This window comes from Entelurus aequoreus, linkage group LG08 (genome assembly GCF_033978785.1).
Source record: "Entelurus aequoreus isolate RoL-2023_Sb linkage group LG08, RoL_Eaeq_v1.1, whole genome shotgun sequence".
Classification (NCBI taxonomy): domain Eukaryota; kingdom Metazoa; phylum Chordata; class Actinopteri; order Syngnathiformes; family Syngnathidae; genus Entelurus; species Entelurus aequoreus.
Genome location: NC_084738.1, coordinates 62,446,026 through 62,461,025, shown reverse-complemented (window position 1 = coordinate 62,461,025; position 15,000 = coordinate 62,446,026). Strand labels below are relative to the sequence as shown.

At 44.1% G+C, this 15,000-nt stretch overlaps 1 protein-coding gene across 2 annotated transcripts in view; it reads left to right on the top strand.

The window, feature by feature from the left end:
* The window catches only part of fibcd1b (fibrinogen C domain containing 1b), a 404,668-nt gene that overhangs the window by 265,007 nt on the left and 124,661 nt on the right, over positions 1-15,000 (top strand). For both annotated transcript variants that reach the window (XM_062057018.1, XM_062057017.1), the window contains one exon: positions 1-96. This exon is cut by the window's left edge and continues 1 nt beyond it. In XM_062057018.1, coding sequence (XP_061913002.1) covers positions 1-96 — 96 coding nt within the window. The remainder of the gene's footprint in view (positions 97-15,000) is intronic.

The window sequence follows — 15,000 nt, the reverse complement described above, 5'->3', positions numbered from 1 at the left end:
TGATCCAGCGCCGGGAGAACGGCTCGGTTAACTTCTTCAGGGCCTGGGAGTCCTACCGCGAGGGATTCGGGAAGATCACCGGCGAACACTGGCTCGGTAAGTGGCTGAAGTTTTTGCCTCATTCCTGTGAGAATCCTGCTGGTGACTACAGCATTAAGGAGTAGGGGTGAACAGGTAATACTAAATCATCTCCTTGTCTTTGGGACTTATCGGGTCGCTAGTGCATTCTTCTCTCGATGGCCACCTGCCTTGACTCACATATGAACTTAAAGTCCTAACCCATAGGGTTCAATATGATGAACCTTTTGCAGCTATTACAGCTTCAACTCTTCTGGCTAGGCTGTCCACAAAGCTGCGGGGTGTCTTGATAGGAATTTTCCACCATTCTTCCATTGGTGAGGTCACACACTGATGTGGGTCGAGAAGGCCTGGCTCTCATTCTCCGTTCTAATTCATCCCAAAGGGGTGTCAGGTTCAAACAGTGATGACACCTATTAATCAGACAAGAAGCAAGGAACCATGCAGAGACAGAGTTCAATTTAGCTCATGAGGATAACGCATGGAGCTGCGCACTGAGTCACAGTCTCGCCCTACGCGCTAAGGTTCAGCTCCCGCGTCCCTCTATTTATTGAGGAGTTCCACAGTCAACATCACTGAGGCCGCCTCTAAAAGGAGTGGTCACATATATTATGCAAAGCAGGTCGTGTACGCAAAATACGTGACGGAATGTGGCCTTGTGATTTCGCCTTGTCTCCGCTGTCGTCTTGTCTTCGTTGAGGTCCTTGAAGTCCATGGCTGTTAGCGGGCTAAAACAAAGATAACATCTGCGGCTGAGGCCACCCCTCAGACAAGAAGTTTTGTCCTTGCACAGATACAAAAGTCTAACTTAAGCACAATAGCTAATAACTATAGCAACGGACTTTAAGCATACTAAAGTTGTGTGATAATATATATGCATGATTATTCTAACAGGGGTTCTATCGGGTTCAGGTCAGGACTCTGTGCAGGCCAGTCAAGTTCATCCACACCAGACTCCGTCATCCATGTCTTTATGGACTTTGCTTTGGAAGAGGAAGGGGCCCGCTCCAAACTGTTCCCACACGGTTGGGAGCATTGGAATTTTCCAAAATGTTTTGGTAGCCTGGAGCATTCAAAGTTCCTTTCACTGGAACTAAGGGGCCAAGCCCAACTCCCGAAAAACAACCCGACACCATAATTCCTCCTCCACCAATGCCGTCCGAAATGTAGCGTTCTCCTGGCAACCTCAAAACCCAGACTTGTCCATCAGATTGCCAGATGGAAAAACTTAATTCATCACTCTAGAGAAGGTGGCTCCACTGCTCTAGAGTCCAGTGGCGACGTGCTTTACACCACTGCATCCCACGCTTTGCATTGGACTTGCTTAGATTAAGCTGCTCGGCCATGGAAACTCATTTCTGCGTACTGTGTACATGGGCTAATTGGAAGGTCATGTGAAGTTTGGAGATCTGTGGCAACTGACTGTGCAGAAAGTCTTGGCACTATGCGCTTCAGCATCCGCTGACCCCTCTCTGTCAGTTTACGTGGCCTACCACTTGGTGGCTGGGTTGCTGTTGCTCCCAAAATCTTCAATTTTCTTATAATAAAGCCGACAGTTGACTTTGGAATATTTAGGAGCGGGGAAATTTCACGACTGGATTTGTTGAGCAGGTGGCATCCTTTGACGGTTCAACGCTGGAAATCACTGAGAGCGGCCCTTTCTTTCACAAATGTTTGTAGAAACAGTCTCCATGCCTAAGTGCTTGATTTTATACACCGGGCCAAGTGATTAGGACACCTGATTCTCATCATTTGGATGGGTGGCCAAATACTTTTGGCAATATAGTGTACATTCAAAAATGCTGCTGCTCGAGTTCTGACTAGAACCAGGAAATACGACCATATTAGTCCAGTCACGGCACTGGCTTCCTGTTGCCCAGAGAATAGACTTTAAAACAGCTCTCCTTGTGTTACAAGTTTTGTCATGGTCTCGTGTCAGAGACATTTGAACCGTCTCCAGCTCTGAGAACCTCGGGGAGTTGGTCTCCTGCTGGTGCCTAGAGTCAGAACCAAACATGGTAAAAACTGAATTCCAGTTCTTCCTGTAAATGTGAGGCGGGCCTCAACCTATTTAATTGTGCCTATGACAACTGAAAGTATTTTATCTGAACTCCTTGATTGGTTGTAATTTTAATTAAGTCTGTTTGTTTTTATGATTGTATTTTCTGATTTTGATTAGAATTTTTTTTAATTTTTGCCATTTTTTAATTTCCTGTAAAGCACTTTGGGGCAGATCCCAATCACCATCTGGACTGAGGACATTTTTACTATTGGGAGATTGCACTCTCAGTGTGCTGTCTAGTTTGTTTTTTAGACAAACAAACAGTGTACAGGGTTACAGAACAGGAATGCTGATGGGTCGCCACGAGGCGCACCGCAAAAGGTGGGGAAAAGGTAAAACGCTGGGGAAGAAGATGAGTAAAAAAATACAATCTAGACTGGGCTCCTAAGGAAGCCTAGTCTGGAGTGGGAAAAAACCTCCATGCCATGCACACATAAACATGTTACATATAATCACGACAACTCGCAACAGAGGGGGGAGGGGGGGGGAGTTGGAACCCTGGAGGTCGACTGCTGCCATGAAACGCTGCCAGCCGTCCATCACCCCGGAGGGTAATCAAGCGGTGGTGAAGGCGTGGGGTGGGGGAGGGGGTGTGTGTATATGCCCATTGTCTTGGGTGTGTTGATGTAGTGTCCATAGGCCTTAAGAGAAAGCGATTGCAGCTATTTGGGATACTACACATCTCAGACGGCAAGAAAACTTTCCAATGTCCAGGTCAGCCATGATTCTACTTAGCGAAAAACTTCCGTCAATTTGTCGAAGGAGAGTCAACGAGAATGCGGGCTCCCACGGATGTGATAAAAAAAAGTAGCATGTGCTTAGTATTACCTGGCCGTCGAGGGAAGACTACGGAAAACGGCGAATACATTTAGACTGGCAAAGCAGACTGTATCAGTTAATGTCCGCCATGTATGTCGCAGACTCAACGTTTCGGTCCAGAGTATATAAAGTCACCAAAAAGGAATGGACAATGAAGGTGAAGGCAAAAGAGTGAGGAGTGTCCTGACCAGAATATCTACATCCCTAGATTGATGGACGTAAAATATTATTTATCACATTGTTTACGTGTCTAATAAAGATTTGATTAATTTATGATGGCTCAGGTGTGATTCACTACAATAGGGCCCCACAGCCCACTGGATTCCAGTTAATTGAAATACCACAAGACTAGATATTGTTCAGTCAATCCAACGCCCTCGACGCAAATCCCATAGGGGTGATGGACGGAAGGGCAGCGCCTGAGAGCTGCGGCCTGCCACCATGACCCTGCACTCCCTCCCCCCTGTTGCTAGATATCTCGAGATGTACGTTGTAATATGTATATGTGCTTTGCTATGGAGGTTTTTTCCCACTCCAGACTGGGCCCCCTCAAGAACCCAGTCTAGATTGTATTTTTTTACTCATCCTTCCCCAGCGCTTTAACTTTTTCCCATCTTTTACGGGGCGCCGTGCGGCGACCCATCAGCGTTCCTGTTCTGTAACCTGTACACTGTTTGTTTGTCTAATCTTGAACGGGTTTGTGCTGAAAACAAAGTTTTGTTGTACTTGTGCAATGACAATAAAGACCTATCCTGTTATGATCCGCTGCCCGGATCATAACAGTAACATAATAATTTCTTAAATAAATAATTTCTTACCTGCACGCTGTGTCCGAAGGGAGAACGAGCCCCCGCATCACCATGCGCCCAGGTCGTCACAGTAACTTCGAGTGGTCCGGCTGCGCAAGCAGCTCTCTCAGAGGTCAGTGAATGGACGCCAGTGGCGCAAACAGCAGCGACGCCCAGGACGTTGCCATATAACTCTCCAGCTGCTGAACTTCTGGCGCCACTCACGCCCACCTTCTGGGCGGCCACGAATGTGGCCGTTCCGTGGTTGCCCGCCTCGCCTGCGGCAGCGGCGTTACATTCACCACCGCCACCTGACTCGTCCCCGGTGGATTCGGGGACACGTGGCCTGGCGACCTTCTGCCAAGTCCTCCCTCTGCCCTCCCTTGACTCTTGAACTGTCTTGTAGTTGGTGGTTTTAGTTTTTCCAGGGGACATCTGGAATCTGTCCCTTAAGGGGGGGGGGGGTACTGTTATGATCCGCTGCCCGGATCATATTTCTGTTTACGTTTTCGAGGCACTTGTGTTTTCTGTTAGTTTTGGACTCCTTGAGTGCCTGTTTGTGCACCTGAGTTTGTTGCCATGGCTGCTTATTGTTTTCACCTGCCGCGTGTGTTTCCGGACGCGCACCTGTTAGTCATCACTGACATTATTTTAGCCTGCCTTGCCAGTGAGTCGGTCTGGCTTCCTAGTTTGTTTTCATACAACAGATGACGACTTTTGTTTCCTGCACTGAACCTGCTAGCTTCCACGCTAGGCTCCTTTTTACCTTCTAGCTCCCACGCTAGCTCCTTTAGTTTTTGCCTTCCGTGCTATGAGCACGTTTTTGTTTGTTCCAGTATAATTTATTTCTTAAATAAATAATTTCTTACCTGCACGCCGTGTCCGAAGCCCGATCTGCATTCCTGGGAGAACGAGCCCCCGCATCACCATGCGTCCAGGTCGTCACACTATCCTATCCTATCCTATCCTATCCTATCCTACAAGTTAAATGTAAGAACGTGCACACAAAGCAACACTAGAGGTGACTATGACGTGCGCATTTTCCACGCATGCGTACTAGGTTGCGTTGCGCCGGCGGACGGATGGGTGCGGGGGTCTTAAACGGTGGCATTGTTGTGTGTGGATACGGATAAGGTTAGGTGTGATTTACCCTGGATAACCTTATTCAGCTTAGTGTAAACGGGTCCTTACACTATTTGTTGTCTGTGCAGTTCAATGTCTCTGGAAAGGAAGTAAAAAGGTATAAAAAGTGGTAGTCTTCACGACATTGACTTTATGATTCAAGGTGAAAGTGGAGTTCAACTTGTGACTTTCCTCAAAGTTGGCCAAATACCTTTCAGACAAGGTTGCTCTATAAAAAAAAACAAGAACAACTTACCTTCTAAACTTCACAGCTGCTCATGAGACAACCTGTTTAGTGCCAAAGTGGTAATTTTGCTCGTGAAAAACAGCCGTCCAAAAAAGCTAAGCCTTGCTGAGACGTTGTTCCTCAGGAAATTTGGCTTCGGCGTCAGCCTTTTAATGAGCTTTCACAGTTGTGTGTGTCTTGAAAGCTCCCATCTCAGCTCCACATCAGTCTGCTGGACTAAATGGAGCCTGAAGAAGTTTGTTTCAATGCAGCAAACACACACAAACACACAAATGCTCGGTCACGGTCAAGGTCCCGGACGGTAGATGTCCTCCTCAATCTGTCCTTCAGATGAAAAGCACTCGCACTTTGGCGGCGAAATGTGCGGTGGGGAGTTCATCTTGCTATGCGGGGTGGACTAATGTTTGCAAGGCAGTGTGTGCCGTGGGGAGATAACAGCAAAGGGGCGCCGGCACCTTGTCAAGACCGAGGACTTCTTCATTTGAGAGGAAAACATTGTCCCCATAAAAAAACTAACAATGCACATGAAATAATCAGTTCCGGGGTCAAACTATGGTCAAAACATACAACTTTGTATTGACTGGTATTGTCAACACGCTGCTAGTTGTGCTATGACACAAATACCAAAACAGGTATGTTGTGTTGTGGAGGGAACGAGTGTGGCAAAAAAATCAGCAACAAAGAGATCCAAGACGGATTAGTTTTGTGACCATTCACGTCGGTTTGTGTTTCCTTAGTTTGTGTTTATTTCCTGTCAGCGCTCTTATTTTGGTTCCATTTCCTGCTTGGCTCCCTGAGTGCTGTTTCCCTCACCTGCTGCTGATTGGCAGCCTGGCCACACCTGCCTCACAGCCTGGCCACACCATGCCTGCCTCGCCCTCCAGTCAGGGCTCGATGATTGTTTTCCCTGTGTCCTGTTTCCTGGTTCCTGTTGTCCTATTAAAGTCATGCCATCTCTACATCTTGGGGTTCACCACCGTATAGCTCAGTTGGTAGAGCGGCCGTGCCAGCAACTTCAGGGTTGCAGGTTCGATTCCCTCTTCCGCCATCCTAGTCACTGCCGTTGTGTCCTTGGCAAGACACTTTACCCACCTGCTCCCAGTGCCACCCCACACTGGTTTAAAAATGTAACTTAGATATTGGGTTCACAATGTAAAACACTTTGAGTCACTTGAGAAAAGCGCTATATAAATATAATTCACTTCACTTCAGATTATGACAAGTTTAGTTTAATTGATTGAGAACCCCAATAACATTAGCTATCCTTCCCGGGGTCTAAAGACGTCTAAAACCTTTTGAGCAATGACCTAATTCATTGTGGCTTACTTGACACATGAAACGTAACAAATTGAATAGAATAGAATATATCTCTTATTGTCATTGAACATTGTACAACGAAATTGCAAGCAAACTAATTTTTTTGGGGGTGCACTACCCAATTCAGCCGCCAGATGGCAGTAGAGTGGTCGCATATCTTTGGCAATTCCAACTTTGACCACATCGCAAGGCACTTTCCATCATTTTCAGCAGACTGCATTGCAAAATGATTAACCAACCAATCCCCCCCCCCCCCCCCCCCCCCCCCCCCCCCCCCCCCCCCCACCACCTTACTCTTACGCGAGCTCCACCCAGGAATTGGGCTATATGAATCCCTATTGTCGGGTGTTCCGATTGCATACCAATAATGGAACCTCGAGTGTTGGCCGAAACGTAAATGATTGACTTGGTATCGCCACAAATCTATCTAATAATCTATCCAATCTAATAAAAGTGAAGCTACAACACTGAAACGACATTCAGACTTTACTTCAATCAATAACGGAGCAGCATCTCCTCATCCGGAAACAACAACACGGAAATGTACCCGTGAAAACCCGTCTGCAACCGGAACTCTAATAACTAAAGTTCTTGGGTGTATAATGTACACTCACTACACCGGTATGTTTTAGCGCTTTCATGGCGAGTTTACTGACAGATATAAGTAAGAACTTTACACTACTTTATATTAGAAATGGCAACAGAGGAGGATGAATGTACATAACAAGAATATAGAGAAAAAGAAGAAGCTTATCGACTACAAAGGCGGACGCGTGCAATTTTCAGGATTTATGCAGATCCCAAATACATATAAGAAGGTTAGAAAAGTTGCTTTTGCATAATGTTACGAAACAAAACGTCGGATATATGTCTTACCTTATACACACACCATAATAATACTCCTATGTTGAATCACATCAAACGGTGCAGCCTACACGCATCTCTTATGTTTGACTGCCATCTACTGGTCACACCATGTACCAAATAAATTGCTTCGAGGTGGGGAAACTCAACCAAACGTATTCCTTACATTAGGCGCACCGGGGTTATAAGGCGCACTGTCGAGTATTGTGGGGAAAAAGAGGATTTTAAGTGTGCCTTATAGTCCGGAAATACGGTATATGAATATCGGATCGAGACACACCTAAATATGTACTTTTTTTACGTAAATTATACGCCAGATAATATGTTTTACCTTATACACACACCATAATAATACTCCTATGTTGAATCACATCAAACGGTGCAGCTACACGCATCTCTTATGTTTGACTGCCATCTACTGGTCACACATGTACCAAATAAAATTGCTTCAAGGTGGGTTAACTCAACCAAACTTATTCCTTACATTAGGCGCACCGGGTTATAAGGCGCACTGTCGAGTTTTGAGGGGGGAAAAAAGATTTTAAGTGCACCTTATAGTCCGGAAAATATATGAATATCGTATTGGGACGCACCTAAAATATGTACTTTTTTATGTAAAATATACGCCAGATAATATGTCTTACCTTATACACACACCATAATAATACTCCTATGTTGAATCACATCAAACGGTGCAGCTTACACGCATCTCTTATGTTTGACTGCCATCTACTGGTCACACCATGTACCAAATAAAATTACTTCAAGGTGGTTAGCTCAACCAAACTTACTCCTTACATTAGGCGCACCGGGTTATAAGGCGCACTGTCGAGTTTTGAGGGGGAAAAAGGATTTTAAGTGCACCTTATAGTCCGGAAATATATGAATATCGTATTGGGACGCACCTAAAATATGTACTTTTTTTACGTAAAATATACGCCAGATAATATGTCTTACCTTATACACACACCACAATAATACTCCTATGTGAATCACATCAAACGGTGCAGCTTACACGCATCTCTTATGTTTGACTGCCATCTACTGGTCACACCAAGTACCAAATCAAATTACTTCAAGGTGGGTTAGCTCACCAAACTTATTCCTTACATTAGGCGCACGGGTTATAAGGCGCACTGTCGGAGTTTTGTGGGGAAAAAGAGGATTTTAAGAGTGCCTTATAGTCCGGAAAATACGATATATGAATATCTGATCGAGACACACCTAAAAATATGTACTTTTTTTACGTAAAATATACGCCAGATAATATGTCTTACCTTATACACACACCATAATAACACTCGTATGTTGAAGCACATCAAACGGTGCAGCCTACACGCATCTCTAATATTTGACTGCCATCTACTGGCCACACCATGTACCAAATAAAATTGCTTCGAGGTGGGTAAGCTCGACGAAACTCATTCTTACATTAGGCGCACCGGGTTATAAGGCGCACTGTCGAGTTTGAGGGGGGGGAAAAGGATTTTAAGTGCACCTTATAGTCCGGAAAATATATGAATATCGTATTGGGACACACCTAAAATATGTAATTTTTTTACGTAATATATACGCCAGATAATATGTCTTACCTTATACACACACCATAATAACACTCGTATGTTGAATCACATCAAACGGTGCAGCTACACGCATCTCTTATGTTTGACTGCCATCTACTGGTCACACTTATCATTACACCATGTACCAAATAAAATTGCTTCGAGGTGGGTAAGCTCAACCAAACGTATTCCTTACATAGACGCACCGGGTTATAAGGCGCGCTGTCGAGTTTTGAGGGGGGGAAAAGGATTTTTAGTGCACCTTATAGTCCGGAAAATACGGTATATGAATATCGGATCGGGACGCACCTAAAATATGAACTTTTTTTACTGTAAAATATACACAAGTTACACATGCAAAAAGAAAAGGCAGTACACGTATTCATACATAACAATACAACAACAACAATAGCAGCGCATTCAGAATTACGTGTTACTCGGTATAGCTCGGTTGGTAGAGTGGCCCGTGCCAGCAACTTGAAGGCTTGTTGCGTCGACCGGCTCTTCCTCCCAGGGAATCTAAGTTACTGGTCAATCCCAAGTTATTTCGATGACATATATGCTGAGTAAGAAGGACCATCAAGACAGAATAGGAATATTTTCAAGTTTTACTAAAGCTTTAGGAGATCATCGTAACCAATACATTCATATCGGCTACTCTAGTTGATCGGACATTCAAACGGAAAAGCCCACTCCTTGCACACAAAGAAAGCCCCCATCGCAACACTGATAAGGAAAAAGAGTGGGGGCTATAGTTCACATTCCAAGGGTGAAGGCACTAACCAGGCATCTGAAATGTCGAAAGAAACTGGTAGAATATACAAAGGAAAAGTACTAGCTTTTCTAAACATGGCTATGTAAAAAGAAATAACTCTTAAACATATATGCATCCTCCACAGGTTCCAGGTTCGACCCCCGCCTCCGCCATCCTAGTCACTGGCCGTTGTGTCCTTGGGCAAGACACTTTACCCACCTGCTCCCAGTGCCACCCACACTGCTATAAATGTAACTTAGATATTGGTTTTCACTATGTAAAAGTGCTATATAAATATAATTACTTCACAATAATGCTAATACAGGAATTACAATTCAGTCCCAAACCTGAACAGACTATTTACCACCGTCAAGTTGAAAACCGAAGAACGGACAAAAAATAGTACAAATATTCTTGTGTAAGTGTGTGGAGTCGCAATCCTTTACAAAAAGGTATTTGGATTAAAAAAAAAAAAAACTGTTCAAGTGAGTCCAGGCTAGTATTTCTCTCCCCAGCAGCGTTCTGTGCCTTAGATGAGTTCGACAAGTCGTGCATGACGGCGCTTCAGTGGCCTTTGTTGTTATCGTGTAAGCCAGCCAGTCTCTCTCTGTAGATCTGAGGCCACTACCGAAAAAATAACAAAACAAGAAAAACGGAGGCTCAGGTGGCGTCTGAATATCCGGGTAGATCTGTGAAGGAACTTGTGCAAAGAGAAAAAAAAAAACCCCGACCTTTGAAGAGAACCTGAACGAGGCAGCGGGCTACTTTCCTTTTCCCTCAGCTTTTGTTGCTCACTCGGGGTGTGCTATTGTCTCGTCACCCCCATCATCGATTGCCCTCTGGGCAAATATGAAAAATGGATTCACGCTCGCCTGCAGTCTGCAGAGGAACTTTACTGCGTGCAGCTACCGCCTCCAGACTAATATTGCTCAGCTGTGTTAACCACCGTTTCTGAAGACCACGTCCTTATTTCCCTTCTTTGCTCTTTCACGTTGCTCTTGAGAACTACTATTGCTCCGACTTGCCGCCTTCTTTCTGAGGAGAAAGCTTTCCGCCCTCTTGTACAAAACCCAAAACCAGTGAAGTTGGCACGTTGTGTAATTTGCAAATAAAAACAGAATACAATGATTTTCAAATCCTTATCAACTTATATTCAGTTGAATAGACTGCAAAGACAAGATATTTAAAGGCCTACTGAAATGAATTTTTTTTATTTAAACGGGGATAGCAGATCTATTCTATGTGTCATACTTGATCATTTCGCGATATTGCCATATTTTTGCTGAAAGGATTTAGTATAGAACAACGACGATAAAGATTGCAACTTTTGGTATCTGATAAAAAAAAAGGCTTGCCCCTACCGGAAGTAGCGTGACGTAGTCAGTTGAACATATACGCACAGTTCCCTATTGTTTACAATGATGGCCGCATGAAGTGAGAGAGATTCGGACCGAGAAAGTGACAATTTCCCCATTAATTTGAGCGAGGATGAAAGATTTGTGGATGAGTAAAGTGCAAGTGAAGGACTAGTGGGGAGTTGAAGCTATTCAGATAGGGAAGATGCTTTGAGAGCCGGGGGTGACCTGATATTCAGCTGGGAATGACTACAACAGTAAATAAACACAAGACATATATATACTCTATTAGCCACAACACAACCAGGCTTATATTTAACATGCCACAAATTAATCCTGCATAAAAACACCTGCGTGTTTGTTATGCTAGCTCCTAGCTCCTCTGCTAGCTCCTAGCTCCATAGAACACGCCAATACAATTCAAACACCTGATCAACACACACAATCACTCAGCCCAAAAGACCGTTAACCTAACCCAAGGTTCATAAAGCTTATATATTTTTAAAAAGTTACGTACATACGCAAAAAAAAGTTGCGCACATACGGTCAAGCGATCAATTGTTTAGAAGCCAAAGCTGCATACTCACAGTAGCACGTCTGCGTCTTTGTCATCCAAATCAAAGTAATCCTGGTAAGAGTCTGTGTTGTCCCAGTTCTCTACAGGCGTCTGTGTATCGAAGTCAAAAGTCCTCCTGGTTAGAGTCTCTGTTATCCGAGTTCTTCCATCTTGACTGCATCTTTCGGGAATGTAAACAAAGAAGCGCCGGCTGTGTACTGTTGTGGCTGACTACGTTCGAAAAATACGTCCATTTCGCACCGACAACTTTCTTCTTTGCTTGCTCAGCTTCCTTCTCCATAATGCAATGAACATGATTGAAACAGATTCACGAACACAGATGTCCAGAATACTGTGAAATTATAAAATGAAAACAGAGCTTTTTCGTATTGGCTTCAATGTGGAAGGCATACCCGTGTTCGCCGGGCTACGTCACGCGCATACGTCATCCTCAGAGGCGTTTCGAACCGGAAGTTTAGCGGCAAATTTAAAATGTCACTTTATAAGTTAACCCGGCCGTATTGGCATGTGTTATAATGTTAAGATTTCATCATTGATATATAAACTATCAGACTGCGTGGTCGGTAGTAGTGGGTTTCAGTAGGCCTTTAATGTTCACACTGAGAAACTTAATTTTGTTTTGCAAATAATCACTAACCTTCGTCTTGTGTTAGGGTCGGCACCGACCCGTTTTAGTTTTTGAATGCATAAAAGAACCACACAAATTTATTTTTCTGCATCAAGGCTTTTTGACTTTGTCAGGAACCTCTATTTCAACAATTTTTTTTTTTTTTTTTTTTTTTCACTAAATTATAAAATGCTCTGGTTGAAATTATGACCTTGGTGGTAATTATGACCTTGGTGGTGTTAGGGTCGGTTTCGACCCAGTTATAAAAATAAGATAATAAAACAATAATTACAGCCAAAACTGAACACACTGACAGCCAGCTCCTCTACCAATCAGGTCAATTTTAAAAAATAAACGTTTTCCGCCGGTGACAAATGGCTGATTTTTCCAGCTGGAAAACGCGGCACCACCTTGTACTCCAGCCCCCCCGCGGAGAAGTGCGACTTGATATTGCTGACGCAAGAGTCTGACTGACAGCCTTTTACACAAAGCGCACTAAAGTTCAGCTCGATGAATCTGTGACCAAGGCGTGATGGATGGCAACCTCCGTGGATTTATTGCTGCAGAGCAGCGAGCATGGAGTGAACAGCTCCTACTGCAAACCTGTTTGGCCTCTCGTCTTGAACTATTTGCGACACAGCCTTTTCTTTTATCTCCGCTGTGCAAGGTGGATTTATTGTGCACGCTGCGCAATATCAGTTTGACACCCCCACCAACTCCCAGAAGGCGGACAATCAAGGGAATTAGGGGTGACACAATGTGCTTGACGGGTTAGGGGGGGTGTTATTGATGTCGCACTTTTCAACTAAAGCTCTTTCCATTTTGCGCCTCGTCTTTTTCATTTGTTCTTATTTACTCGTGCCAAGTATTTACATCCCCAGCCAGAGTCTCGGGACGAGGTAAAAGCGGCCGTGCTCGGCCGACCAGATAACACGGAAAAACCACCACACACATCCGGAATTGAACGAAACGTTTGCTGCACAGTTTTACCTTTCTCTAAAAGGTCTTCTGGTCTTTATCCGGTCTCGCTGATTGGAGCCCGTGCTGTGTTCAAGACTGCCGGAAAGTTGAGACTTATTTGGAAATGAATATTGCCGAAGTCGGAGCGTGTCGACCAAAAAAATGGCTGCCAGCCACAATTAGCGAGTCCTTGTTTGTTGTGCGTGAAGACATCTTTGAACTGGCAGGAGTCGTGACAGCAAAGCTGTGTTTTGTCAGCCTTGATCATGTTCCACAATGGACTTTACGAAAAAAACTTGATTTAGCCAGATATCCACACACTGATTCCTTTCAAAAAATAAAAAATAAAAAATAAAAAATAAATATATATATATATATATATATATATATATATATATATATATATATATATATATATATATATATATATATATATATATATATATATATATATATATATATATATCAATCAATCAATCAATCAATGTTTATTTATATAGCCCTAAATCACAAGTGTCTCAAAGGGCTGTACAAGCCACAACGACATCCTCGGTACAGAGCCCACATACGGGCAAGGAAAAACTCACCCCAGTGGGACGTCGGCGAATGACTATGAGAAACCTTGGAGAGGACCGCATATGTGGGTAACCCCCCCCCTCTAGGGGAGACCGAAAGCAACGGATGTCGAGTGGGTCTGACATAACATTGTGAAAGTCCAGTCCACAGTGGATCCAACACATCAGCGGGAGTCCAGTCCACAGCGGGGCCAACAGGAAACCATCCCGAGCGGAGACGGGTCAGCAGCGCAGAGATGTCCCCAACCGATGCACAGGCTAGTGGTCCACCCGGGGTCCCGGCTCTGGACAGCCAGCACTTCATCCATGGCCACCGGACCTATGCAACTCCCCCTCGCAAGGGACAGGGGAGAAGAGGAGAGAAGAAAAGAAACGGCAGATCAACTGGTCTAAAAAAGGGGGGGTCTATTTAAAGGCTAGATTATACAAATGAGTTTTAAGATGGGACTTAAATGCTTCTACTGAGGTAGCATCTCTAACTGTTACCGGGAGGGCATTCCAGAGTACTGGAGCCCGAATAGAAAACGCTCTATAGCCCGCAGACTTTTTTTTGGCTCTGGGAATCACTAATAAGCCGGAGTTCTTTGAACGCAGATTTCTTGTCGGGACATATGGTACAATACAATCGGCGAGATAGGCTGGAGCTAAACCGTGTAATATTTTATACGTAAGTAGTAAAACCTTAAAGTCGCATCTTAAGTGCACAGGAAGCCAGTGCAAGTGAGCAAGTATAGGCGTAATATGATCAAACTTTCTTGTTTTTGTCAAAAGCCTTGCAGCCGCATTTTGTACCAACTGTAATCTTTTAATGCTAGACATAGGGAGGCCCGAAAATAATACGTTACAGTAATCGAGACGAGACGTAACGAACGCATGAATAATGATCTCAGCGTCGCTAGTGGACAAGATGGAACGAATTTTAGCGATATTACGGAGATGAAAGAAGGCCGTTTTAGTAACACTCTTAATGTGTGACTCAAACGAGAGAGTTGGGTCGAAGATAATACCCAGATTCTTTACCGAGTCTCCTTGTTTAATTGTTTGGTTGTCAAATGTTAAGGTGGTATTATTAAATAGATGTTGGTGTCTAGCAGGACCGATAATCAGCATTTCCGTTTTCTTAGCGTTGAGTTGCAAAAAGTTAGCGGACATCCATTGTTTAATTTCATTAAGACACGCCTCCAGCTGACTACAATCCGGCATGTTGGTCAGCTTTAGGGGCATGTAGAGTTGGGTGTCATCAGCATAACAGTGAAAGCTAACACCGTACTTGCGTATGATGTCACCCAGCGGCAGCATGTAAATACTAAAGA